The sequence below is a fragment of the Erythranthe guttata genome, chromosome 2, assembly GCF_056151865.1.
Source record: "Erythranthe guttata isolate IM_541 chromosome 2, IM_541, whole genome shotgun sequence".
Classification (NCBI taxonomy): Eukaryota; Viridiplantae; Streptophyta; class Magnoliopsida; order Lamiales; family Phrymaceae; genus Erythranthe; species Erythranthe guttata.
In genome coordinates, this window is record NC_142534.1 from 4,449,457 (window position 1) to 4,477,347 (window position 27,891).

Below are 27,891 nucleotides of genomic sequence, written 5' to 3' on the forward strand. Positions count from 1 at the left end.
ATATCTTATTTTATATTGAATATAGTCAAAGAAAATGACATGAACCTATAACACCAATATTTTTTTACAACATATCAATTGGTAAGTTTCGTAGCTATACGATAGCCTGCAAATTACACAAAACGTGTAAATTTCGTACCGAGCAAATGTTGTATGTGTTATCCTTAAAACTCTATCAACTAAACCATTAATTGTATGAGGATAATTTTACTGCTACATTAAAAAAAATGATTTCCATAATAAAAGAAATGTATTCGCTACAAAACAAGCTAACATCCCTTTATTTTTTAATTCTTCATCTAAAATACATTTTTTCCAATATATTTAAACATGATTTTAATGCTATACAATGTAATTATCTCGTTTTAAAATATAAACAAATATTATTTTAATTTTCAAATTGTTCGATCGAAACATATTTTCGCAAAATAAAATAAAAAATATAACTCTCAAAAGGAAGAATCCAAACGTTGTTCTTCTTTTTCAAGCTATTAATTGAGGAGGTGTAGATCAATTACAAGAAAATAATGCAATTCTAGAGTTGGATAACCAACTTTGTTTGATGAAATTGGTGATCAATGTTTTGACTTGTCAAAATCAATTCCAATTATCGTGGGACAATATTTAATTACTTATGCAAATAAATATTTAATTTGATTATTTAATAAAATAAAAATTCCAGCTGACGCAAAAAAAAAATACAGTCACCTTTATTTCTCCTCCCCCACGTGTCCCATCTCACACTTGTTCCGTGCACCCACTCGTCACTCTATCAAAACTCCCTTCCCATCTTCTCCCTCTCACAGCCTGTGGTTCGTTTACACTCTCTCTCTCTCTCCTCTCTCCTCTCTCCTCCCCTAGAGAGAGAAAGAAAGAAGAAGAGCTGAGCAAAACAACAAAATCACAACAAGAGAATCTCTCTCTCTCTCTCCCTGACATATATATATATACACACACACACACGCACTGTATATATACTCATCGGCATTTTCGCTCGTCGTCGTTTTTGGGGCGCAATGAAGCTCAAGCAACCGTCCAATTCGGCCTCGCAGACCCTCACCTCGTCGGAGACGCGCCTCCTCGTTCGCGAGACGTTTCGCATCAGCGCTAACCTTGCCTCGGCGCCTCCGCCGGCGCCCGCGGCGGCGGATCAGGAGCGGATTTCGCTCCGGGATTCTAACTTCGGCGGACTCGTCGAGGATCAATTTTTGAATTCGAGCTTGAAGTTGATCTGCTGCGAGGAGATTGACGGCAGACGGTGGCAATACTTCGCCGACAATGAAATTAGTGTTCGGAGTGGCGGTTCCAAGCAATTGAAGAAGAATTCTATTCGTGCTGTCAGTTTGCAGAGTCCCCAGGCCCCCATTGATGTCAGTATTTTCTACCAATTGTTATATTTTCTCTCTCTCTCTCTAAAATTCTATGAACCGCATTGATTGGATTTGGGAATAGTTTTTTCCCCCAAAATTATTTAGTGGTAAATTATTGAATTTATTTATTTTTTAATTTTTTTTTAATTTTTTTTTTCAATCTTTGGACCAGTAATTAACTAAGAGATCTCTAACGCCACAAGATAGAAAATTAACAACCTCTTAATTTTCTATTTGCTCTAAAAGATCCAGTGTAGCTCTCACATAGAGTTAAATTCTTGTGGTGATAATGACATCATATAAACATACAATAGGTATAATATTTGTTGGGTGCAATTGGTGTTTGATAATGGTAAACTTAGTTAAAGAACTTTGCAGTTAATACTCATTCATAGCTTGTTGAGTAACTTAGTTAGGCTTAACATTATAAAGAGAGGGTCGGTCTTAACACACATCTCTTGTTGTATGAACATGCCGGGCCACATATAATCACACCGTGTAAGAAAATTACATACCGAAATAGACGAGAAAATAGTGGAAGGGGAAACATGACTAACAAGATTATGGCCATGAGTTAACTTCTGTCTAACTTGATTTATGATGTGCACATGTCCCAGGAGTTATTGGCATTTGTAAGGTCCTACGTTGTCCCGGAAGGTTTTCCTGACAGTGTCACACCTTCTTATGTGCCGTACATGAAATGGAGAGCTTTGAAGGTACTCTTCCAATATATCAAATTAAATAGTACCTAGAGTGCAATTCCATTCAGCGTTGAACTTTTCCCTAGTTCTAGTTCCAGAGTGGGATACTGACGTTATTTTGGTTGTAGCACTTTTTTGGCGGAGCAATGGGCGTATTCACAACGCAAACACTCCTTAGTTCACTTGGAGTATCCAGGAACAACGTTATGCCAGGTGCTGTAGCTATCAACTGGATTCTCAAGGTATGCATCAGAATTTACACAAGCTATTTCCTTGTCATGAACTACTTTTGGAGGTATTTGTTGAGTTATCGCAAGATGCAGTTTGTTTTGACATTGTGCAAGTCTATAAAGCGTCTTGACGTCTGGATATTTTGAGTCAAATGTTGTGGTATAAATTGAAGTATCACAACAGGGATGTCAAAAATAGGACTATTTATTTCTGGATTGCATTTCTTCATAATAAAAAACCAGATGCAAGATATCAGGATCGAGCCACTCTTGTACTCGAAGGAATACATGTGCTGCTTAATACAGAAAATGTTTCCTTCTGTGCACCACTTATTTTCTTGTACGGCGTTTAATGCATCTAAAAAAAAAAATCTGACTTTAGACTGTTTCTTATGGCTAATTACAGGATGGCGCTGGACGGGTTGGGAAGATGCTTTTTGCTCGGCAGGGAAAGAAATTTGATTATGATCTAAAGCAGGTATTTAATTATTTAATGCGGTGGAGAAATTAGCAATTCTTAATGTTGTCAAATATGTTGGAGATATAAATATTAAATGATTCACTTCACTATCAGTAAGCTTTTAGATGATGTGGTCATTCAACAAGATACAATTCCTTATCTTCTGATATTTTGAACTTCATTCAGCTACGATTTGCTGGTGATCTCCTAATGGAGTTAGGAGCTGGGGTGGAGTTGGCAACTGCAGCTGTTCCCCATCTATTTCTTCCATTGGCATGTGCTGCCAATGTGGCTAAGGTTTAGTAACCTACTGTTCTGTTCACTTGTCAGTTTCTAAGAATAATGCAGGAATATCAACCTCATACATTAATCTTGAATTTCTTATAGAATGTTGGTGCTGTGACATCAACTTCCACTCGAACTCCAATCTACAAAGCCTTTGCTAGAGGAGAAAATATTGGAGATGTGACTTCCAAGGGAGAATGTGTTGGAAATATTGCTGATCTGGTAAGCTTGTTCAGTCGACATACATTCTTTGCAAAACTCTATCTTCTGCAATTAAATCTAACATCACCAAGCAAAACGATTCATCAAAATCTTTTCACGTTTAACTTTGTAACTTGTCTTACATGTTTTTTAGTGAACTACAATTCCTGAAAGAAGTTTCTTAATGCTCCTTTGTAAGCTTGTTTCTTATATAGCACCATCTTTCGTTGAGTCCGGCATACTTAATTGTCTATATATCTTTGAGTCTACTTTGATTTCTTATTTCAGATTTGGCAAATTTAGGTTGTTTCTTTGCGTGATTTTTCATGTTGAAATTAGTGAAAGGGTATTGTTTAAATGCCTTGCTAGGCAGGGCCTCCAACCCAAGCACATATGAGGCCCTAGACAAAAAACTAAATTTGGGCCCCCTTATATTAAATTTTTAATATGAAAAAAAATTTGTTGGTAATATTTGTTCTTATTTGAAGTACAAGTGTTAATAGTATTAATTATTATATTTTAAGGCTGCTGGCATTAGGCAAAATTTGCACACTGAAGGAGGCATTTCAATCTCACCACCTTCAGATTTAAGGCCAAAAAGTAATTTATTGTAATTTAAAAGGATGTTTTGAGTTCAAGGTTTATCTTAGATAGCGACTTCTAAAATTTCCACACTACAGTATCTTATTTCATATGCATTGTTTACTCATTTCCTAGTCTTTCGAGTTGTTACTAATTGAGGATACTCTTTCCTTGTGAAGCTCGGAACTGGACTGAGCATAATGATTTCTAAGAGAAACCCCTCCTTGTTCACCACATTTGCTCTGCTCTCATGTGGATATGTCATGAGCTCGTATCAAGAGGTTGGATGAAGTGAATATATCATACTCTCCCTCCCTATTCGTTTTCCTTTATAGTTCGATATTCTTCTGTCTGGAAGTATTGATTTGAAAATGTGTGACACGTCTCCTTTCAGGTGAAATCTGTTGTTCTGCATACACTTAATCGTGCACGATTCAAAGTGGCAGTAGAATCATTCCTGAACACAGGTGGATGAGTTTGTCGTTTTATTATTTTTCTCCCCCCCTGCTTATTTCATGTTTGAGAAAATAGATATAATATAGTGCTGATCTAAACCAGATTATATCGTTTTTAAGTACATGACATAGACCTCACGAAGAAAGAGTATTATAAGTTTGGTAGTGGATAAGTGAGGAGAATTGTGTAAGCAAACTTGGGAACAGTAGTGGATACTGTTTAAGAGGCAAAGAAGAAACTACAAAAAAAATTCTGCAGTATCAACCTAAAGAAGAAATAAATGTTTATTTTGTAAGAAAGATTTATAAAATGATACATGGTGAAGATGAGGATTCCGTGTTATTCTTATTGATCCACAAAAGACACGTTGAGTATAGAAGATTCCGTTGAGTGCTGTTCGGGCATGGGTAAGTTACTAGAATTCCTGGGAAATAATTGAAAAAAAACTAAACTCTACATAGAATTAGCAATGTTTTATGGTACACTATTGAATTGCTAAGAAGCAATATCTACATATATGGGGTATAGTTGATATAAGAATTACAAATTGGATTTGCAGTTAAACGTAGAAGACAGAGTAAGAAAAAGCATGCACTATGAGTTGGTTCAGGTAGTGTCTGTTGGATATATATTGTTGAGTAGCCGCGAGGTGGTCTGGGGACATTAAAAAATGGTCTTCGTATGCACCATTTTCTTATACTTGATACAACTAATGTAAAATTCACCCTAGTTTTGAACAATACTACGACAAATGCATGGAGTAAAATGTGAAGAATTTGAGCAGTAGTAGAGTAATTATGAAGGCTGTACCTGATAGAGAACTTATTAGGACTATATATGTTAGGAGGATCAATTGGGATTTGGGAGTTGTAAACTTGCATCTCTCATTTTGAAAATTTTCATTTACCAAAATAACCCACTCTTCAGCGAAGCATGGACTTGCATTGTAGTAAAGTCGGAGACGAATCAGAACATGATTTTGCTTATACTTCAACCAATAAAAAGTGTTAGTATTTCTGACATTGCAATTCGCTATATGCTTCATTTTTCAGGGCGAGTTCCAAGTTTGCAAGAGGGAAATTCAATGGAAAATATTTTCAGTCCCCCATGGCAAAAACACAAACCTATTGTTGTTCTCGGTCTCTCTCTCTCTCTTTCTCTCTCTCTCTCTCACACACACACACACACACACACACACACACACACACACACACACACACACACACACACACACACACACACACACACACACACACACACACTTTTCTTGCACGGACATCCAAATTGCTTTTCATCCGAATATTACGCACAGATTAACCAAGGATAAATTTTAATCTTTTGCAGGGCCAAGATTTAAAGATGCATTCCAAGACCCTAATTCATTTCTTGCTTTAGAGCCCATTTTCGAGGTATGTACTACACGAAAACTTCCCTTTTATATAAATTCATGGACTACTTCTGCATGTGCTACCCTTACTGACTTGCCTTTGTACGTCCGTGCTGATTTATTTATACATGCTCACGATTACCTATAATTTCGTATGCCTTTAATTTTGATTATCAAATCTTCTTGATAACAGAAAGAACAGTACCTCGTGACGTATAATCCTTCTAAGGGAGATATATGTGCCTTGTTCAAGGATCAAGCAAAGTCCGATGATATATTGAAAGCAGCTTTTCATGTAAGATTGCATTCTTGTTAATCTTATACTCGCAATCATCGTTAGGAAATGCATTTCTTGCTAAATCCACATTTTGTATAACAGGCGCATGTGCTTCTTCACATCATTAGTTCATCCAATCAAAACCAACGCTCCTCTATTAAACAAGAGCATGATCTTTCAGCTGCGTTGCCTACGTTGGGTGATCTTCAGTCTCATATTGCGGAGTCATATAAGATGGTATCAGCATTATATGGGCCTTTCAAAAACAAGGCTAAGGAACAGGTAATGTGTAACTACCTATTTTAAAATGCCTAGTTACGTTATCTACCTATTAATTGTTTTGTGGACTAAGGCCTTGTTTGGTTGGCAAGATAAGATTAGCCAAGATAAGATTAAATGATCTAATGAAACCCAATTAGTTTATTGGAGCTTGAAACGTCCTACAAAAAAAACTCATTAGAAAGCAAGCCAAGATAAGGCAAGATAAGCCATGATTATATAATTTTGGTGGGTCGACCCGACAATTTATTGAGGATACCAAACATCAAATTAAGTCCAACTATTTAGTTAATCATGGCTTATCTTGGCAACCAAAGAGGGCCTTAGGATGTAAACTAGTTTAGTGGTCTAAATTCGATGGTTATCTTTGCTCGTTACAAATGGCTAATGGCTTTTCTGTACTAACCAGGGATGGGTTATGTCAGACTCGCTACTTAATCCTGGCAGAGCTAGACTATGTGGATTGGTCTGATAAGAGACATTGCTTAAAGTCGTGAAAATATTTCGGTAAAGATTCCAAAGATAATATATATTACTTGGTCGTCAAATCGACATGGAATATGCTGTGGAAAATGGGGCATGCTTAAGCAATATGTGGCCCGAATCCTTGTAATAATACAATCAGTTTCCTCTGCATGTCGACAAAAATCTGGTATTCGTATTTCAACTGATGCATATGCAGATATGGTGGTAAAGGTTGGATGCCATGTTTTTTTTTTCCAATCGTATAGGTATGTTTTTAACTTATCTAAACGTCTTTTTTTTTTCTTCTTCTAATGCATGAAATTTCATGTGCCTCGAGACGATTCGTATTTATAGTAATGTATAATCAGTTTTGATGATCTGATTTTTCATCTACTTTCTATGTCGTCCTTTCGATACATCAGTTCCCTAGTCTCGCTGTTTTGTTACGTATAGAGTTCTGAGTCAGTTATCGGCAATAATAAACTGGTTATGAACTTATGATCCAACAATATACATTATTAATATGATATTACTTCAACTTCCGATGTTTATCCTCTTTTTAGCACAACACATGACCAAGGGTGGAAATATGGAAGGAAATTTCGATTTCCGCCGATTTTCATCCGTAAAAATCTGAATTGTGTAACATATGTTTTTAGTCGGATTTCCGATTTTGCTAAATATATTTGGATTGGAATTGGAATTATATATAACAATCGTGGTTCAATCCCTTTTGGGTTATGTTCTAAACTATTTATAAGGCTAAAGAAAAAAAAAAACAATCCTGGAAATTGATATATTAACACATACAATATGTGAATGTGTAAAGTGAATAATTAACTCTAAGAACTAGGGTAAATTACAACCACCCCTGATGTATGGTGAAATTACGAAAATTACCTTTATGTCTGGGTAATTATAATCGCCCCCTCAACTATGAATCTTCTTACATGTTCCCTTTGCGGTTTCAAATTTAGTGGAATCTTCTTGATTTTATGAATTATTATCACTTTTGTACCCGTTTATCCCATTCGAGCTCTACATTTTGAAGCAAGATGTTCATAAGATGTGTTTCTTGGCTTATATATATATATATATATATATATATATATATATATATATATATATATATATATATATATATATATATATATATATATATATATATATCAGATTGTGGTGCATCAGAAACTGTATTTTTACACAAAACGAATACAAACTAGAGCACATTTCACGGAATCCAGATGACTATGTTGAATTTGACACCATAAGAGTGGAGATGTAAGAAGATTCATAGTTAAGGGTAGGTGTGATTATCCAAACAAGAGAAGGATTTTCGTAATTTGACCATATATCAGGGGACGGTTGTAATTTACCTCAAGAACTAAGAAATGACTCTTGTTTTTGTACAATCATTTATTCTTCTCCACATATATTCACACACACACACACACATACAGTAAAAAAAATTCGGACTGAAAACCAAGCTACAGATCAAGACAAACGCCGATGGTACGAGACTGTACTTATACAGTTACTACTGGGACACTAGTAGTCTCCAATATTTATATATATTTTATTGAATTCTTTTTAATTACCGGCTTTAATGAGTAACAAAATATGCAAGACACAGTAATAAAAGGTTATTATTTTTAGGTATGGGTAGTTATATACTTGTGCTTAGTGGCGAGTCTAGAAATTGACCATATGGTGGCTTAAATTTTCAGGGGTTCGGGGACAGAGTCCTTGAAAGAAAATTTTGGAATTTTTTTTTTGGATAAATTCGGCAGAGAGAAAAAGTTCAGTGTTTTTTTTGCATAAATTAAGTCTTAGGTGGATTAAATAATAAAAATTGGGTGGACTAAATAGTAATATATACAAATTATAGTAAATAATTTGTAATTGAGGGGGGCTTGAGTCCACCCTAGATAGGGACTGGACTCGCCCCTCGCCCCTACTTGTGCTCGTTTTTGTAGTATTTAGCAAGACCCCCCTCATCTAGAAAATGTAGTTAAGCAAAATCCCTCTTGCAAAAATAATTAGAGAAAACCCCATTGGTTAGTATTTCACCAAGTTTATTTTTGTAATTCCAAATCTACCCTTAATTGTCAATACTATTTTGAAACCCTAATTTCTCTCTCATTTTTCCTCACGATCCACTCACCCACTGATTCATCTCTTTCCCAAATTCATCATCTCTGCCTTTCACCACCACCATCACTGCCTCTCCCCCGCCGTCCACCGCTACCGCCGCCAGATCCTCACCGACCACCACCGTCCCCTCGTCGTTCCACCACTCAACCTCACTTCGTCTTCGCCGCTCAAAACCCTCACAATCACAGTCGCCGACACCACCGCCGCGCCTGCACATGACGTCAACAAGTCGTACACGCTCGACATCCCCTCCACCGCCGTTGCCGCCGTTCTGACCGCAGAAGCGCCATGGGGAACTATGCGGGAACTGGCGAAGTTTTCACAGCTGGTGTGCTTGAAGTCGTCGATGGTGGCCTGCTGGTGGTGGTTTGCTCCGTCGCCGCCACCAAGGAGTTCTTCACTAAGAACATGTAATTCATAAACAAATCTGGATATATGCTCTCCTTTCTCTCTTCCTAACTGTAATTATCGCATTTAAATTTTCAGCCAAGGGGAAAAGAAAACTCCCACCAAGTCCGGCGGTGTGGTGACGATGGGGAGGCTGATTTTGAGTTTTTTTTTGGATCGGATGGAGGACGGCGCGTGTAGAGAATTTCGCGCATGATGAAACCTTAATTGGCTATGTACATATTCAATAGTCGATTAAGCTAATCGACTATGTTCTGGCAGTCGATTAAGGTTGATCGACTCCATTTTTTTATTTTTATTTTGGATTTTTTATTTATTGATTCCAAGTGTATAAATTAATTATAATGTTTGTGTATTTTTTGTTTTTTGTAAAATATAGTTGATTTTGCATTTTTTCGCAATCGAAATTTGTTATGTTTAGTAGCAGATTCTTAATCGACTATGCTTCATCATAGTCGATTAATATACCTGATATAGAAAAAAAAAATTAAAAAAAAAATAAAAATTGAAAAATTAAAGATTTTCCTTAATCGACTATGAAGCATAGTCGATTGAGGCTAATCGACTATGCTTCATAGTCGATTTAGTAAACTGATACAGAAAAGAAGGGGGAAAAAACGAAAAAAAAAAAAAATCGCTGAGCGCGTGACCCAGTGATGATATGGCGGGCGGGGGCAAAGCTGGAAAACATAGTGGCTCAAAATAGGTGTGGACTTTTCTTAAATGAACTAAAATATTTTGGACCTCTCTCCATTAAAAAAAGTAATGATGGGGTTTCCTCAAATAGCCCCTATAAAATTTCCATTGAAATGATAAAATGTATATGACATACTCCCTCGGTTCCTAAATAGGTGTCTTTTTTCACCTTGGCACAAATCTTAAAAATCTCAATAAATATGTCTTGATTTTAGGAAAATAGATATTGATGGACCAAAATATCCTTGTTTATTAATTAATGCAGGAAGAGTGCTATAGAGTTAATAAGGGTAAAATTGAAAAATAAGCAATTAATGAAGCATTGGAATTGTAAAGTGACAGATAATATTGAAGAAAAAAAATTCTCAAAAGAGACAGAAGATATTATAGAACAGAGAAAGTATACATTTTACATAATGACACACATCAACAAGCCCATAAAGACATACAAACCAAATCATTTGACATATATAAAAGTAAAAAATACCGAACCGAAAATCGGTTCGTATTTAAAATCCGGTACGATTCAGTCGGTTTACTGACCGACTAAACACCCCTAAGCAAGCCAAGTGTGTTAGATTGCAATATATGGAGTGACCGGTTGAGCATTAAAGCTGAGACAAGAGCATGCCTTGATGGAACATAATTTGAATTTTGTCCAATAAAAATGGCAATTTTGACATTTCAATATATACTTTAAAGTCAGCGAGTCAAACAAGAATTTCAATGACCACTTGTCTAGTTGTCTTACCTTATGCCTAAAAGTAGGTATATAATTATTAATTCCAATCACGGGTGCAAATCCAACTCAATTTAATTTAAATTAACATCTTTGCAAAAATTCTAATTTTTCTCGAGAAATTTTTTTTTAACCAAAAATCGAAAACTCGTAAGTTCAAACGTAACAACTTGTACATAGATTGGAATTAACGGTAATAAAACTCGTAAATGTAATTTTCACAATTTGTTTCGAAAATTAAAGTTATATCGGACATCAGAATCTCACATAGTTCTGATCCAAAAAAATCGAAAATTCAAAACATAGCCATAACGAAAAATATTCTATAATACATTTTTGTTTGAATCAAAATCAATAAATATACAAAAATCTCCCAATTTTCACCCTAATGTGGACGAAGATTACTGCTAAAATGAGATTTGTTTGATGCTACATCCGGCGGTAAAATACACCAGACGATTATTAATCGATGATCTGCACACAATCACATACACACACACACACATGTATATGTGTACTTAGTGTGAAGTAATTTCACTACATCAATGGTTAATAAATAATTACCCGATGTAATATTTCACCAGACGTAGCATCTCAAAGACCGCAAAAATAATTAAAACAGGAGCAATTTGGTTTAAAAAAAAAGAAAGAAAAAAAAAAGTAGCTCTAAAATCCAGAAACAAGGATGTAATAAAATATTAAAGAAATAAAAAGGCCGGTTCAAATCTAACAGATCCCAAAACATTCTTCCAAAAGCCAAAAAAAAAAAAAAAAAAAAATCTAAATTAAATAACCCAAAAGGTAGTAGTAATAAATAATAACAACTAATAACTAATAATAATAATGTAATCTTCTTCTTAATATAATCATGTCCTAATCATCATAATTAGTGTGTCACTAAACTTGGGTTTGATCATGATTAGTAGTGTTGTCGTTGTTGTTGTTGTTCTTGTTAGCAGTAGAAGAAGCAAGATGAAGATGAGTGTGCTTGTTGTTGTGCATCCAAACTTTCAAAACCCTTCTCTTAACACCAATTTCATGGCAGAAACTCTGCACCACACTCTCCTCTTGCTTCTGTATCCTCCACCCAACTCTCTCCGCAAACCCTAGCATCTTCTCCTTCTGCTCCTGGCTGAACTTCGTCCTGAACCTCTTCTTCATCATCATCTCCGGCCGCCGCCCCGCCGCCCCTCCGCCATCCTGCTCGTCAGACTGATCAGAACGCATGGACCCACCAATGTTGTACGACATTATCATCTGATGACGTGGCGGCGGCGGCACTCCAGAATGGTGATAATGGCCGCCGCCGCCGCCCTGCAGGAAGAGTTTTGGTCTGCTAGGGTTGTTGTAGCAGTTGTTGCACGGTGGTGGTGGGGGGTGGTCGTCGCCGTGGTCGATTTCCTTGCGGTGGAAGTTGCGGTGGCAGGAGCAGGCGGAGCATGTGAGGGCTTCTAGGGTGCCGTCTTCGCCGGCGGGCATGAACTCGCCGCAGCCGTCGTTGGCGGTGCCGCCGATGGAGGCGGCGTGGTTCTTCAAGCACTCTCTGTACCTCACCTGCACCATTGATCTCGATCTCTTCACAACCGGTACACCCACAATACTATTATCATCTTCATCATCATGTATGATGGGTGGTGGGGCATGATGATGTATGGGAGGGATTTGAAGCGGCGGCGGCGGCGGCGATGGTGATGTATGGTGGTGGTGGTGATGACGTGGCATGTGTACATGGTGGCCATGTAGTACATGGCCATGCCCATATGTGCTGTTTAGTGGAATTGGCATTTCTGCTTCTTCTTCTTGATTTGGATCTTCCATTTTATTGATTTTTTTTATTATTTTTTATTTATTTTATAAAAAAAAAAAAGAAATTGTGGGGTGTTGGTTGAATGGAGACCAAAAGGGAGGAAACACTAGCTAGACAAGATGGGATTAGAGGGTCTAAAAAAATGATTAATTAATTATTATTATTATAATAATAATTAAAAGTGGTGATGGCTGACTTAATCAAGACATATATATGTCCTAGATATAGTGAGTGTGTGTGTGTGTTTTTCCCTCAAGAATGTGTGTATACATGTTTCTTGAAAATGGAAAGTAATATTGGAGAGATTACCTGAAACAAAGAAAATAATAGTGTTTAAAGATTAGTAGTAGCTAGGTTATATAATTTTGCAGTTGGCACAATTAAATATAAGTAGTGGAGAAGTGATTTTTAAAAGGGGAAATTAAATTTAAAAAAAAAATATCTTGAAATTGAAAAGATGAGAAATAATGATATATATGTATAACTCACTGAGTGGACAATTTTCTGGAATTTGGTTAGAACTAATAAACTTGGAAGTTATGGTTAAAAACCACCTTCATCATATGGCACAATTGTGGGGGTGATGAAGAAGATGAAGAAGCTAAGAGGGGTTAGAGAGAGAGAGAGAGAGAGAGAGAGAGAGAGTTTTGGAGGCTGGTTTGGGTGGTGAATGAAGCACTAAACACGAGCTTATAGCAGTAGTGAGAGAGCTTAAAAAAAGGGTTGAAATGAGAGAGAGAGAGAGAGAGAGGAAAAAAACAAAAAACAAAAAACAAGAAATAATAAAAATGTAATAAGAGTGGGAAAAACAAAAGTGGGGTGGTTGCTTTGCTTGCACTACTACCAGGCATCAAGTTTACGCCACATACAGAGCAACCAGTGTGTGTGTGTGTGTGTGTCAGAAGAGAGTGGAGAAGCACACAGTGAGAGCAGTGTGTGTGTGAGAGATAAAGTTAGAGAGAGAGAGAGAGTCCCACAGTTAAATTCTTGAAAAGAAATGAGGTTTGAAATTTAATTTAGCAAATATGTATGCATTTTTTTAGTGGGCAAATTTTTAGTTTAAATTATGAAAAAAAATCCTATCTTTCTTGTATGAGTAATTACAATCATCTCTTTTAACTATATATTTTCTTACGCGTCCGTCTTCATAGTAATAAATTTACTTATCCGATAAAGAGTTTTTTGATAAGAAGATACATAATTTAGGGGTGGTTGTAATTATTTAAATATGAAAGATTTTTTCGTAATTATACCTTACCTCAAGGGTGGCTGTAATTTAGTGTGTATTAAAAAAAGGGAATTCAACCAAAGGTGATATATAGTGAATCATACTAATAAACTTTATGTGAACTACATACCAAGTTTGGAGAGGCAAAACATGTTGCTTATCTTGCCTTTCTTCTTACACTTTGCAATTTTCTTTTGTTTTTATATTATTTCCTTTTTCTGAAAATAAAAAATAAGGATTTCTTTTACATAAGCATTTCTTAGGTAAAACAACATAGTATATAATATAATGGTGTCATGTGTTAAGGAAAAAAATTGCACAAAATTTTGGGTTTTGGGTTTTCGGATTTCGGGTTCGGGTTACTGGTTTTTGGATTTTTTAGTTTTTCGTTAATAATTGAAATTGAGGGGAATTTTGTGTAAGTTTTCTCCGAAACAAGAAGGATTTATGCAATGATAATTTACAGTTAAACCTCTATAAATTAATACAATCAGGACTAGCATAATTCTTTTAATTTAACGAAATTGAATTATCGAACTAATATTTAGTAGGTTTTTACCGAGTCGGGACCAGAAGAAACTATTATTTAAGCGATGTTATTAATTTATCGATGTTCTACGGTATTTATAATTTAAAATTCTTTATAACACACACCCATGTGTGTGCCCTTAATAGGTAGTTATTTATATAGATCTACAGTTTTGAACCACCCTTTGTGTTACACCAGATGTACCATCTTATAGACTACTTGCACATTTTGTGCGAAATACACACGCATATATAACGGGCTGAACGAAAAAGGACTTTGTGCAGCAAAAAAATAAAATATGTGGAAAATTCATATAATAAAACATAACATATATAAGATCAAATTTGGTGCAAATTTTCCTTAATACACAAAGTTTCATGATGTTAGCCTTTGCCTTTGTACTCGAAATAAAATCAAAGATTTTTCACAAAGTACTACAGTTGAACATCGATAAATTAATAATTTTGCTCAAATAAAAATTTCTTTCGATCCCAACTTGATAAAAGTGTACTAAATTATTAGTTCGATTAAATATTTTACTAAATTAATAATTTTTTATTGATCTCAACTGTATTAATTTATATACGAATGTTTAAGTGTAATAAAATCTTAGGGTAACCATGCAAAACTTTGTGTTTGTCATAATTATGTGAGTTATGATATTGTTAGAGGCATAGTTAATGCAAAACTACCCACAAAAAGAGTATCATTGACCAAATACCTCGTGCAACTCCTGTGATCATCATTTATTGATTTTATTTATTATTATATCTTCTTTTAAATAATACCTTTGTCATACTTTAATATTTTGAAGACCAATTTCAACCATTTGATTTGGTGTATAACTGCAAAAATTAAATATATCTGTGGTTAATTATGACTATAATGTGTGTGTTAGTGGCCCCAAATATTTTCCAATTTGCATTTTCCAGTAAAAAAAATAAAAAAAAAATAATAGAAAACACACTATATATGTAAATTTTATATTACTATTTGGTTTGCATGTAAATTCAAACGCATCTATGCACATTCGAAGTCGGCATTTGGGTAAAAAAGGGTAAATTACGGTCAGATCACTGAGGTAAGATTAAATTACGAAAAAACTCATTTTGTTTGGGTGATTATAACTACTTCCTTCAACTATGTATTATCTTATACTTACGGTGTCAAATTTACCTATTGAAGGAGGGGGAGTTTTCGTAAGATAATATATAGCTGAGGGAGGTGGTTGTAATTATCCAAACAAGATGGATGTTTTTTCGTAACTTGATCTTGCCTTAGGGGGCTGACCGTAATTTACTCTGAGAAAAAAAAAAAAATTATAAATTACTTTGTTGAACGCATCTTACTAAAATCATCGTGCTTTAGCATAGCACAATTTTCATAATTTACTACACACTATAAACCTCTATAATTTATAGAGTCGGGACTAGTAAAATTCGATTAATTTAGTGAAATATCATATTATCAAATTAAAAATTAAGCACATTGTCACTGTGTTTGGACATGGAGATATTATTATTTAAGCGATGTCATTAATTTATCGAGATGAGATTCGACTGTGTCTTTATAATAGCTGTCTCTAGACTCTAATGGGATCTCAAATTTAGTATAGAGTTTACTAAATTCATCTTTTATAAAATTGAAACAACTAAATATTTTGCATAATAAATCTAACAAGGATGATGTCTAGCATTTGTATCTATTAGTCTAAAACATTGTTCTTAACAAGATCAATGGTTTATATATATATATATACATATATATATATATATATACATATATATATATATATATACATATATATATATATATATACATATATATATATATATATATATATATATATATATATATATAAAATGCAAGGACAGAAGGGCAGCATTGATAAGCAGGTGTTTTAGCTGGAAAAAGAAGGGTAAACCTGTTGGAGTATTTCTTCAGTGTACAGACTTGCTTAACAAGGGCTGGATTCATTTTTGACCAAAAGTACTACTATTCATATTTTCTTCTTGTACTCAATTAAAAAAATTATATATATTCATAATCAATATATATTTAATTTTATTTTATTTAATTTGAATTGGATCTGATTTTTATCATGAAAAAAGATTAGTTTGCATGTGACAATGATGTCCTCTTGGAGTATAAGGTTTGTGCCATTTCACTTCATCACATGAAAGCTCGAATTATAATCATTTTATAATAATAATAATAATAATAATAATAATAATAATAATAATAATAATAATAATAATAATAATAATAATAATAATAATAATAATAATAATAATAATAATAATAATAATAATAATAATTATTATTATTATTATTATTATTATTATTATTATTATTATTATTATTATTATTATTATTATTATTATTATTATTATTATTATTATTATTATTATTATTATTATTATTATTATTATTATTATTATTATTATTATTATTATTATTATTATTATTATTATTTCACAATATTCATAAAATAGTTTATAATCAAAGTGCATTGTGATATTTCTTAACCAAAATTTAAAAGGGGTTATTTTACATACCCCTAGCCACTAAATAAACTAGGGATAAACCCAAGCCCAAATCATCATTTGACATACCCCCTGGATAAGGGAAAGTACTATACTACCCTTATATGCAATTTTCGGCCAAACTGCATTCAGCATTTCTGGTACTGTATTTATCATTTTCGCTGATTTATTTATTATTATTATTATTTTTTTATATAAATAATAATAAACCTGTTTGTTAAATTTATATATATATATTATATATATATATTTTTTAATTTTTTTTAAAAATTAAAAAAATTAATTTTTATTATAATATATATCTACTATTCTTGTGGACTAAGACATGTATAATACGTGTCACTCTTGTGTAGAAAATATCATCCAATTAGCATGACAATGCTACTATTTATTTTGTATAAATACATCTCGGTAATGAATAAAAGATAAGACTTACAAAGCTTTCCTCAATTTTCTTCACAGTAGCAATATACAAAGTTCTTTCCATTGAAATTTCATTTTTCTCAATTCAGCTACAGTAGCAATATACGTATATATACATAGATATGTGTTGCTAATGGGTTTATTCTATAACACGTTATCAGCACGAGATTTTGCTCGATACGGATTTGCTATTTTCGTATTTCTTTTTCTATTTTATTTTACGAAAATCCAGATCCTCAATTTATTGTCGAAATGACAAACGAGAATGATTAGCGAATACTTCGGCATTTTATACGCTATCATTTCTCAAAGGATATGACGGATTCGTGTATATTAATCTATTACTTATTTATTTGTTTAATCGCTGCTGAAATTTATATTTGCAAGCTTGTGGATCCCAAGCAGTGCTATAAGCACGTGCTATATTTCAACAGATCCGTGGGTCGACTTAGAGGCCAAGATATTCACTCCGAGCATGATACTCGTCGAGTAAAAGATATAATAATCTCAAATGAAAGTCGATTTAGAGACTATGAGATTAACTCCGAGCCTGATGCTCGTGGAGTTGGAGAAATAATAATCTCCGTTTAAGGCCGATTTAGAGGCTATCAACTCCGGGCATAGTACCCGTAGAGCTTAACAGAGACCGTATAGAGGTCATACTATATAACTCCGAGTCGAAAAGCTCGTTGAGTCAATACGTTGGAATTCCCGTCAAATAAATAAAATATAGCTCCGAGTCTAAACTCGTTGAAGCAAGAAAGCCGATTTAGAGGCTAAATATTTAATATAGCTCCGAGTCTAAACTCGTTGAAGCAAGAAAGCCGTTTAGAGGCTAAATATTTAATATAGCTCCGAGTGTAAACTCGTTGAAGCAAGAAAGCCGATTTAGAGGCTAAATATTTAATGTAGCTCCGAGTCTAAACTCGTTGAAGCAAGAGAGCCGATTTAGAGGCTAAATCTTTAATATAGCTCCGAGTCTAAACTCGTTGAAGCAAGAAAGCCGATTTAGAGGCTAAATATTTAATACAACTCCGAGTCTAAACTCGTTGAGACAAGAAAGCCGATTTAGAGGCTAAATCACAAATATAACTCCGAGCCTGAAGCTCGTTGAGTCAAGACGTGGTAATATCCATCAAAAGCCGATTCAAAAAGCCAAATATGTGAAAATATCTCCGAGTCTGAAGCTCGTTGAGTTAAGACGTGATAATATCCGTCAAAAGCCGATTTGAAGGCCAAATATCTGCATATATCTCCGAGCATGAAGCTCGTAGAGTCATTAGACGAGGTAAAACACGTCAAGAGCCAACTTAGAGGCTATTAATCACAAGCCCAAATTTAAAGGGTTTTTGGGTTATCTTGTATCGAGTGTATATATATCTCTCTCGGAAGATGTGATTCCCGAGATTGAGTTATTTTGTGTGTATCCATGTTTAACCTCTCTTGGATGGTGTGGTTCCCAAGATCGAGTTGTTTTGAATAAACTCACATGTACATATCTCCCTTGGAGGATAAATACCCGAGGTCGAGCTGATTATGATACGCGTACATGAAAAACATGGACAAATATGACTATTGCCTACTCGATAGTGCAACTACATACTCAATATTCAATAATAAAATATATTTCTCGAGTGTGACTTTGTGCAAGGCACAAGTTAAAATCATATCAGATCCCGTGGAGATAATAGATGACTCCGGGAGTGCAACAATTATGTTGCCTAATGATACTACGTATGCCTATTATATACGCGAAATATAGCATTTGCGCGTTTGCTGACACATATTATTGTGCAGCTTTGGGAATAAATGTCGAGCACCCATTAACATACGTTCACACTCAAAATGGACTGGCGGAATCTTTGATTAAACGCGTCCAAATAATTGCTCGTACTTTGCTGATGAGATCTAAACTCACTAGTGCAACATGGGGCCATGCAGTATTGCATGCATCAGCACTGATTAAATTACGCCCCACTGCGTATCGTATGCATTCCCCAATGCAATTGGCATTAGGCTTTGAGCCCGATATTTCGCACATTCGCACATTTTGTTGCGCTGTGCAAGTGCCAATTCCTCCTCCTCAGAGGACTAAAATGGGTCCCCAACGCCGACTTGGCATATTCGTTGGGTTTGATTCACCGTCGATTATTAGGTTCTTGGAACCAATGACGGGTGATTTATTTACCGCTAGATTTGCGGATTATCATTTTGATGAGACATTATTTATACCGATTGGTAAGGATATTCAGAATATCCGTGATAATGATAAATAAAAACCAATCGAGAATCTCACATGGTGTGAGCAACATTTATCTCATCTAGACCCACGTACCTCTGAATGTGAAAATGAGATCCATAGAATATTCATTTACAAAATATTGCCAATAGACTTCCTGATGCATTTAATGTTGCCAGTAAAGTTACGAAGTCTTATATTCCAGCTGTGAATGTTCCAGTTAGGATCGCTGTTCCTGAAGAACATGCGAAAATGAATGATGATCCCCCACGACAAAAACGGGGTAGACCTATTGAATCAAAGGACGTTGTTTCTAAAAAAAAAGAAAGGGGAAAATCAATGAACCCTCAAATGAGGCGATCCCTAGTGAGAATGCTCCAGATGAATCTGTTGAGCCTGATATCGAAAAAGCGATATCAAATCCCGGAAATACCGAGAATCCCATAAGTTATTGCAATGAAATATGGGATATAAATGAGATAATTATCGATAATATTTTTACATTCTTTAATTGATCAACAGATTGTCTACGATGATTATTAAAGTGAATAATGACTCACTGTTTTGTAATGTTGCAGATAAAAGGCAGATATTGGTATACAACATTACATGAGAAGAATCGAGATGGAGCAAGGTTGATAGATCACCCCAGAGGTTGCTCAATTTCAGGGGGAGCAATAGTGCGCTGCACTCTTTTTCCCTTTTGTCTGGTTTTGTCCCATTGGGTTTTCCAGCAAAGGTTTTTAACGAGGCAGCTTATGCACGCGGCTTGGATTTGAGTTATGCACTCTTTTTCCCTTTTGATCGTTTTTATCCCACTGGGTTTTACGACTTGAGGTTTTTAACGAGGCATATATTTTCACTCATCCACTTTATAGCTGTTACCGATAATACTTAGTCCAAGGGGGAGTATTATAATATATATCTACTATTCTTGTGGACTAAGACATGTATAATACGTGTCACTCTTGTGTAGAAAATATCATCCAATTAGCATGACAATGCTACTATTTATTTTGTATAAATACATCTCGGTAATGAATAAAAGATAAGACTTACAAAGCTTTCCTCAATTTTCTTCACAGTAGCAATATACAAAGTTCTTTCCATTGAAATTTCATTTTTCTCAATTCAGCTACAGTAGCAATATACGTATATATACATAGATATGTGTTGCTAATGGGTTTATTCTATAACAATTTTTTCTATTTTTTTAATTTTTTAATTTTTTTAATTTTTTTAATTTTTTTAATTTTCAAAATAATATATTTGCTGTACTGAAAATAACTACATGTAACTATAGTACCTATAGTAATTCGTAGTTATGTTCGCTTTTTTCCCCATATTTTTAGTCGATCAATTGTATACACACACGAATACTGGCTTATACAAAAGAAATTCATAAACCCCAATAAAAATTTACAAATGTCAATATTTTTATTATAAATCACCTCAGAACAAAAAAAAATAAAAAATTGAAAATACACAAATATATGCATATATAACTACATGTTACTATATATGTATAGTAATGTATACAGTTTGTCAAACACTGCTTCACATGTGCCTTCAACCAAATTTTTGACACCTTCAAGGAGAGGATCAATGGCTTTCATAAGCTGCAACTACAAAATCAAAACAAAAAAAAATTACTTAGTTGCAAATCAACAAAATTTGAAGAAACATCAAAACACTAAAAAATCAACAAACACTAAGAGATCGAGAGATAGAGAGAGAGGTTATTGCTGGGAAATGCTACAAATTTTAAATCAAACATACAGTGAATCCTCACCCCCCCTCGCCTCCTACCAAAACCCTAGGCGCCGCTACTAACCACCCACAGTTTCGCGCACCCACAAATGCAAAAAATTATAGAAATAAATCTGTAAACATAAAAATAAACAAAATTACCATCAAAATATAGATCTCGACGAGAGGAATCCAATGGTGGGTAGCCCGTCAAATTTCGACTGGTGGAACACAAAGAACACTTCCGGCAAGACCATCGTCGTCGAATGAAAAAAAATTACAGAAACAGATCTGCGCTCCAAACTGAATGAAATCACCACCAAAAGAAAGAGCCGGACGAGAGGAATCCAACGGTAGTTAAACTATCGAATTCCGACCACCGGAGATAGAGTTATGGCTTCGGGAAGCAATTTCACCGGTTGGAGGTTTGTGGAGGCGGTATTTTGAATCTGAGAGAAGAAGAGAGCCGAAATGTGAGTGTCTAGGATTTAAAACTGATTTTAAAAGGGTATTATAGGTACTTCAGAGGGGCCCAGGGGGTATGTCAAAATATTTTCGAAATTAGGAGGTTTCCCTTAGAGTGTAATCCACTTAGTAGTTAGTTCTATATAATTTGGGAACGAGGGGGTCTACAAAATAATCTCAATTTAAAAATGGATGACGCATAATTAATTAGTTACACCTACTCTGGTTTTGTGAAAGCATTTAAGAGGAAGTTGTTACAAATTTAATTATAGACTTTACCACATTAATTGTACTTTCTTCTTATATTTTGGACGTTTTGCATTTACTACTACAACCCTCGCAGTATATATTCCATTATTAACACAACCACCAATTATTTCTTTTAATTCAACTAGTATTTTTTCCGATGCACATATCGACAAAAGTAAAAAAATAAAAATTGATTTAATAGATGACAATAACAATTATAATAAAATATGAATAATAAAGGAAAATGGCAAACCTAAAAAAGAAAAAACAATATGTACATATTTTATTTAATGATCTACTAGTTGACTCTGATTCTTTTTATTTCATTTGGTTATATATATATATATATATATATATATATATATATATATATATATATATATATATATATATATATATATATATATATATATATATATATATATATATATATATATATATATAATTTTGTGTATTTGAAAAGAAACAAAGTAAATAATAATAACATTAAACATTGAATTGAAATTAACCTAACAAAATTCTTTTGAAAAAAGTATGTCGTAGGACTTTGTCTTCCTTTTACTTTAACCAAAATTCCAAAACAATTATATATATATACAAATAAAAATTCCCAATTGCCAAATGGCTCATGCATTATTTGACAACAAACTTGAATAATAGACATAATTTCTTAAGCAAAATAATTTTAACTGCTCGACTTATCCCGTAACGGATGACCTAACTGTTGGTGCAAGTGAATATGTGTCAACTGAATCAAATTCGAATATTACTATCAAACGGTCGTTAGGTGGAGTTTGTCACACATGGTTAACATATTGTGATTTACATCTCTCGTATAATTTGCAAATTATTATACGAAAATGTAGCTTTACTCATTGCACCTATATAATTAACTGCGAATTCTTTCATTAGAAAAAACAAACAAAACTACTAATTAAATTTGTTTTGAATATGACTTGGACTCAACCATGAATTTATTTCATTATTTAATTTCCCGCCAACGGTGTCGATTACAATTTACACCTTATATTTATTTGAGTCATTCAATAACCATGAACAATTAATCTTCATGCCTTCCTCGTGGGCCATTAATTTAATTTAATTTGTCCAAAAAAATTAAAAAATCATAATGGTAGATACAACAAATTAATTAAGATACCAAATGCTTTTTAAAAAGAAAAAAAAAGAAAAGGAATAGTATATTCTTGATCCCATTGAACATCTTTATATGTAGATAAAAAAGTAGTAATTCACAGAAATAAGGGTTGTATTAAGTATTAACTTATCCCATCTCACTTTATTCTTCATTATCCATTATTCCATTATTCCACAATCCATAATTTTATTTGTTTTTATTATTATATATTAAATTCAATTTTACTAAATACTACTTCCTCTGTCCCATATTATATGTCTTTTTAGAGAGTTTGTTTTGTCCCAAATTATTTGTCATTTTAGATTTTCAATGCATCATTAATTGCACTATTTTCAATTTTACCCTTTATCACTCATAATTAGTTAGTTGTAAAATAATTAATGTCAAGGATATATTAGTATTTTCCTATGCTTTTCACAATAATCTATACACATTTATTGATTTTCTTAATATGTGTGCAATAACCCAAAACGTCATTTAAATTAGGACGGAGGGAGTATTGAATTATATATTAATACATTGGGTTGATAATATTCAAATAAACTCTTGATCTACTATAAAAGTCGAAGCATGCAGTTAAATACTATTGTTTAGTAAACTTAGGTAGTTATTTGATTTGTATAACATCTACGTACAAAATCGCGAGTGCGATGTCGTATATTTTGGGAATATAAATTTTTTAAATATCTTCCTCACGGAGACATATCGAAATAAAGCCAAAGTTGATAGAATGACAATTGATCGCAAGAGATCTACGAAACACGCACTTAAAACAGAGCCATGTAAAAGAACCTTGAGTTGATTTCACCTACTTATTACCCCTGTGGTAACTTATCAAATGTATATATGGTTCAATTCCACAATTTAGTAACGAAAAACACAAAATTATTCTAATTCATCTTCGAAATCAAAGGAACATACTTACAAATTCCAATATTTCTATTTAAAATATGAAATTAAGAGCACATTAAATTCAAATTCAAATTCAAATTCAAATTGACAGGACTAATGTAACTAGGGTTGAAAATTAGGACATTTTTTTGAAATTTCTCAAAAAAAAAAAAAAGAAAGAAAGAATCGAAATCGTTACTGTTTGAACGAAATTGGAGTATATGGGATTTTGATTACCGATTTGATTTTAATTTTCAAAATATCCAACAATTTCCATTTTTTTTGGAATGGAGTTTGAATTAATTTTTCATTTCTGAAAAAAAACGGAATTTTTCCGAAAATGGAAAATAGTAAATCATACAGACACATAATTTACAATGGGTAAACTTAAAATCTTTGTACAATAACTCACAAACTACATGATCAGACTAACTATCGTGACGAACTCGATCGACCTAAAAGTTTTATCAAGAAGATTCGAATGACACCGCACTGCTTTTGTCCATTAACTAGATCACCTCTTGCTAGACGAACTATTATAGTACTATCACGGTTAGGCATGAGTCAGTTTTATCGGCCAACAGATCCACTTTCGACCCGTTTCTTTTGACCGATAATTTTGTTGTCGGGCCGTTAATTTTAACCGACACATATATAAATGGGTCGGTCGGTGGTTTTCAGTTTACTCAAAAAGTCGGTTGGACGATATTATCGACCAACCAACTTTTTTAATAATTTTTTTTATTATAAATATTTAATTGTAATTCTTATTTTTTTAATATTAAAATAATGTGTACATGATGTTATAACTTAAAATCTCAAAACACAAATTTATAAACCTCTCCGTAATATTTCTATTTTATAATTTTTATTTAATATTACATATTTACTTATTGTAGAAGTTTAATAAAAAAAAATTATTTTAAAGTTCAGATTTTTACAATATAAGTTTTCCCAAAATTTTGAATATCTTTTAAAAAAATCTTATTATTGTAAAAAAAAAAACAATAAATAGATGACCGATAATATCAATCAACCACTCATTGTTTATCCAACAAGGTCAGTTGCCAACCATTATCCGATCCATAATGGTCGGGCTGATAATGGTTCAATTTTCAGCTAAATCGAGTGGTCGGATCGGATTGGTAGTTGGCCGATAATTGTCTGACCCTACCCATGCCCAACCCTAAGTAATATATAGAGAGTCCACACGAATAAATGGCGGTGATGGCACAAATTTGATCACATTTTTTGTGTGTGTGTGTGTTTCTTTTCTTCACAATTTTCAATAATTTAAAAACCCAACATTTTTTTCTCCATTTTAATTTAATTTTCTTCACAATTTTCAATAATTTAAAAACCCAACATCCATCTCAATCAATTGCCAGCCCAAACTGAGTGTCTAATACTGTTTCAATTTAATAACAAACATCATGCAAGGTAAAAAGTTTGGGATCCTATGTTGCCTTAATTATTATTAATACTCCATGCCTATATTTTTAACCTTTTTGAAGTATTTTAAAGTATATAAGGATGTGCTTTAAATTTTAATGGTTAGAGACCACGAGTTTGATATTTTGTTTTATAAGAATTAATATAATTCCTTTGTATATTTTATTTATTTAGTCATATAAGTAGTAAAAAAAAAAAAAAATTAGGAATACGGTAAAGGTTCATGTTCGAATCGAATTCGACTTATTTGTTTTCATTATTTCCATAATTCGCCTTGCATTGTTTTTAGGAACGCTGCCCCGAACATCTGAAACATTTTCACGTCTGAGAAAACATGAATTACATATTGTTTCTTGAAAAATATTTTTAGCCCAATGGAGGGAAAAAAAGAAATCTAAATATGAAATTGGTTTAATTGATTGTGACAATTCATGAGCCATGTTGTGTAACATATGCACTCCATGCTTTCATGTACTTCTTATGCCTCCTTCCCCCAAATAAATAACAAATAAATATACCATTTTTTGTAAGGGTAAATTCCACTTTACTCCCTTATACTTTGGCTCGATATCACTTTACCTTCTTCTACTTTTGATTGCATCAATTTGCTCTCATGTACTTGTCTCAATATGGCCTTCGTCGTTGGTTTTCAGACATTTGACCTTAACACCATTTGATCTAAACTCTGAAATTACAAAAACGCCACCTCTCCCAGTTTAAATAATTAATTAAAAAAACAAAAAAATAATAAAAATTCAAGACAACGACAAGACATAGTCCATGACGCCAGCCACAATTTTTTTAAATAATTATTTAAACTGGGAGGGATGAATATTTTGTAATTTTCAGACTTATATCAACGGTGTTAAGGTCAAATGTCTGAAAACTAACAGCGAGGGCCACATTGACACAAATTTTCCAAATGTATGGGGCAAATCGATGCAATCAAGAGTAGAAGAGGGTAAAGTGATATTAATGCAAAGTAAAGGGGAAAGTGAAATTTACCGGTTTTTTTTTAATTATATAGATTGTGGATCAATTATTTTAGGCCAGTCGTCGGAATTGTTATATCACAATTCTTCAATAAATCGAGATATGAATTTATTTAAATTTTTTACAATTTTTTTGTTTTTGCGGGTCGACCAAACTAAACTCATGTATATAAAAAATATTGTATATTTGTTTTTACTATTTTGCTTTTGGCAGTGCCCCCAATAAGCTAGGTTCGATCCTAGTTATATAACCCCTTCAAAAATCGTTAAAAATATTTTAAATATATGATAAACTCTTATATTCGATAAATTGTTTTAAAAACTAATAAAATGTTATATCTTATATATATGTTTAATTTTTAAAGTGTTTGAATAAATAAATTATAACTATTAACTCATTTTACTCGTATATGATCTTAAATAAAAAGATGTGGGGTTGAGACTTGAGATATATGTATTTTTACAAAAAGAACTTATATGCTCAGCAGCAGCTAGACTTGACCATGGTCCGATTCGAACTGGTCCAGTTCGGAACCGGCAATTCAAATTCAAGGTTTGGAACCTGAACTGGACCCTTCATATGGAGGTCCAGGGCTTGTTCAAAACCACCGGTTCGACTGTTAACCGGAATTTTTCAAATTATTATTTTTAATTGTTCTTACTTATATATAAATCATTTAAAAAATATATACATGATACTTGCAAAATCTTAAAAAAAATATTTGTACTTTTAAAATTTAAAAAAAATATTTTTACTTGTGAAAACTTTAAAAACAATTATTTATATAGTTGTAAAAAGAAAAAAACTTTAAAAAAATATTATATATAAAAAAAAATTATAAATAATTTATACAAGCCGGTTCTGATTCGAAACTGGAACATTGGTCATGTCTAAGCAACAACTTATTCTAAAAAAATTGAAAAATATTACGAAAACACTTTTGAAGAGCTTATAACCTCATCAGCATCTTATAAACTATTTTTAATAACTTATAAGTTTAGCCAGACACCGTCTTAGTATTGTCAATTTAAACACTTTTTTTTGTTAGGCCCTATCATGTAATAGAATAATTTTGATCTCTCATCCATGAAACTTCCTTTAGAAAATATCATGCAAGAGTCATTTGCTGAAAAAAAAAGTATTGATAGAATAGAATATATATATTATTATTAGGTACTTCTTTTATTTTAATTTATTTTGACAAAAAAGAAAAAGCTAAAAGTAGCTGTTGTTGGGAACATTCTCTGTGCTTTAAATTTTGCCTAGGGTTGAGTTTGTGAAAGGGAATGGCGCCAAAGTTAAGGGAGATTCAAAGCTCTACTTATAAGGACAAATACATTAAAAGACTATATTTTCTTTTACCACTATTTATAATATATATTTATGTAATATATATTTATATAATATTATATATATACATTTATTTTAAGAGAATATATAAAACACGTACATGTTAATTGGCTGTTGCTATTAT

At 33.0% G+C, this 27,891-nt stretch overlaps 2 protein-coding genes and 1 long non-coding RNA gene across 3 annotated transcripts; 1 reads left to right on the forward strand and 2 right to left on the reverse strand.

Annotated features, from left to right (window-relative positions):
* The first annotated feature begins 693 nt into the window (after window positions 1-693).
* Window positions 694-7,072, forward strand: RUS6 (root UVB sensitive protein (Protein of unknown function, DUF647)). Its single transcript, XM_012984801.2, has 13 exons — window positions 694-1,370; window positions 1,988-2,086; window positions 2,200-2,313; window positions 2,708-2,779; window positions 2,948-3,058; window positions 3,149-3,268; window positions 4,009-4,110; window positions 4,224-4,296; window positions 5,338-5,424; window positions 5,630-5,694; window positions 5,866-5,967; window positions 6,052-6,231; window positions 6,638-7,072. Exons 1-13 carry the CDS (start codon window positions 1,017-1,019, stop codon window positions 6,698-6,700), a joined length of 1,542 nt encoding a protein of 513 aa, XP_012840255.1. The 5' UTR covers window positions 694-1,016; the 3' UTR covers window positions 6,701-7,072.
* Window positions 7,073-11,351: 4,279 nt separating this feature from the next.
* Window positions 11,352-13,183, reverse strand: HB21 (homeobox protein 21). The gene is made up of 2 exons (XM_088825662.1): window positions 12,987-13,183; window positions 11,352-12,806 (listed from the first exon to the last, which is right to left on the reverse strand). The coding sequence occupies exon 2, from the start codon at window positions 12,506-12,508 to the stop codon at window positions 11,588-11,590; it is 921 nt and encodes a 306-aa protein (XP_088681788.1). The 5' UTR covers window positions 12,509-12,806; window positions 12,987-13,183; the 3' UTR covers window positions 11,352-11,587.
* Window positions 13,184-20,880: 7,697 nt separating this feature from the next.
* Window positions 20,881-21,694, reverse strand: LOC148772161 (uncharacterized). The gene is made up of 2 exons (XR_016030056.1): window positions 21,374-21,694; window positions 20,881-21,087 (listed from the first exon to the last, which is right to left on the reverse strand). It is a non-coding gene; the product is annotated as an uncharacterized LOC148772161 (long non-coding RNA).
* Between the last annotated feature and the right edge of the window lie 6,197 nt (window positions 21,695-27,891).

Excerpts from the sequence above, each read along its gene's own strand:
- HB21 (XM_088825662.1), bottom strand. The coding sequence starts at position 12,508 with ATGGAAGATCCAAATCAAGAAGAAGAAGCAGAAATGCCAATTCCACTA.
- RUS6 (XM_012984801.2), top strand. The coding sequence starts at position 1,017 with ATGAAGCTCAAGCAACCGTCCAATTCGGCCTCGCAGACCCTCACCTCG. Across the intron at positions 2,087-2,199 it reads TGAAATGGAGAGCTTTGAAG|CACTTTTTTGGCGGAGCAAT; the intron begins GTACTCTTCCAA and ends TTTTGGTTGTAG. Across the intron at positions 5,968-6,051 it reads TATTGAAAGCAGCTTTTCAT|GCGCATGTGCTTCTTCACAT; the intron begins GTAAGATTGCAT and ends TTTGTATAACAG.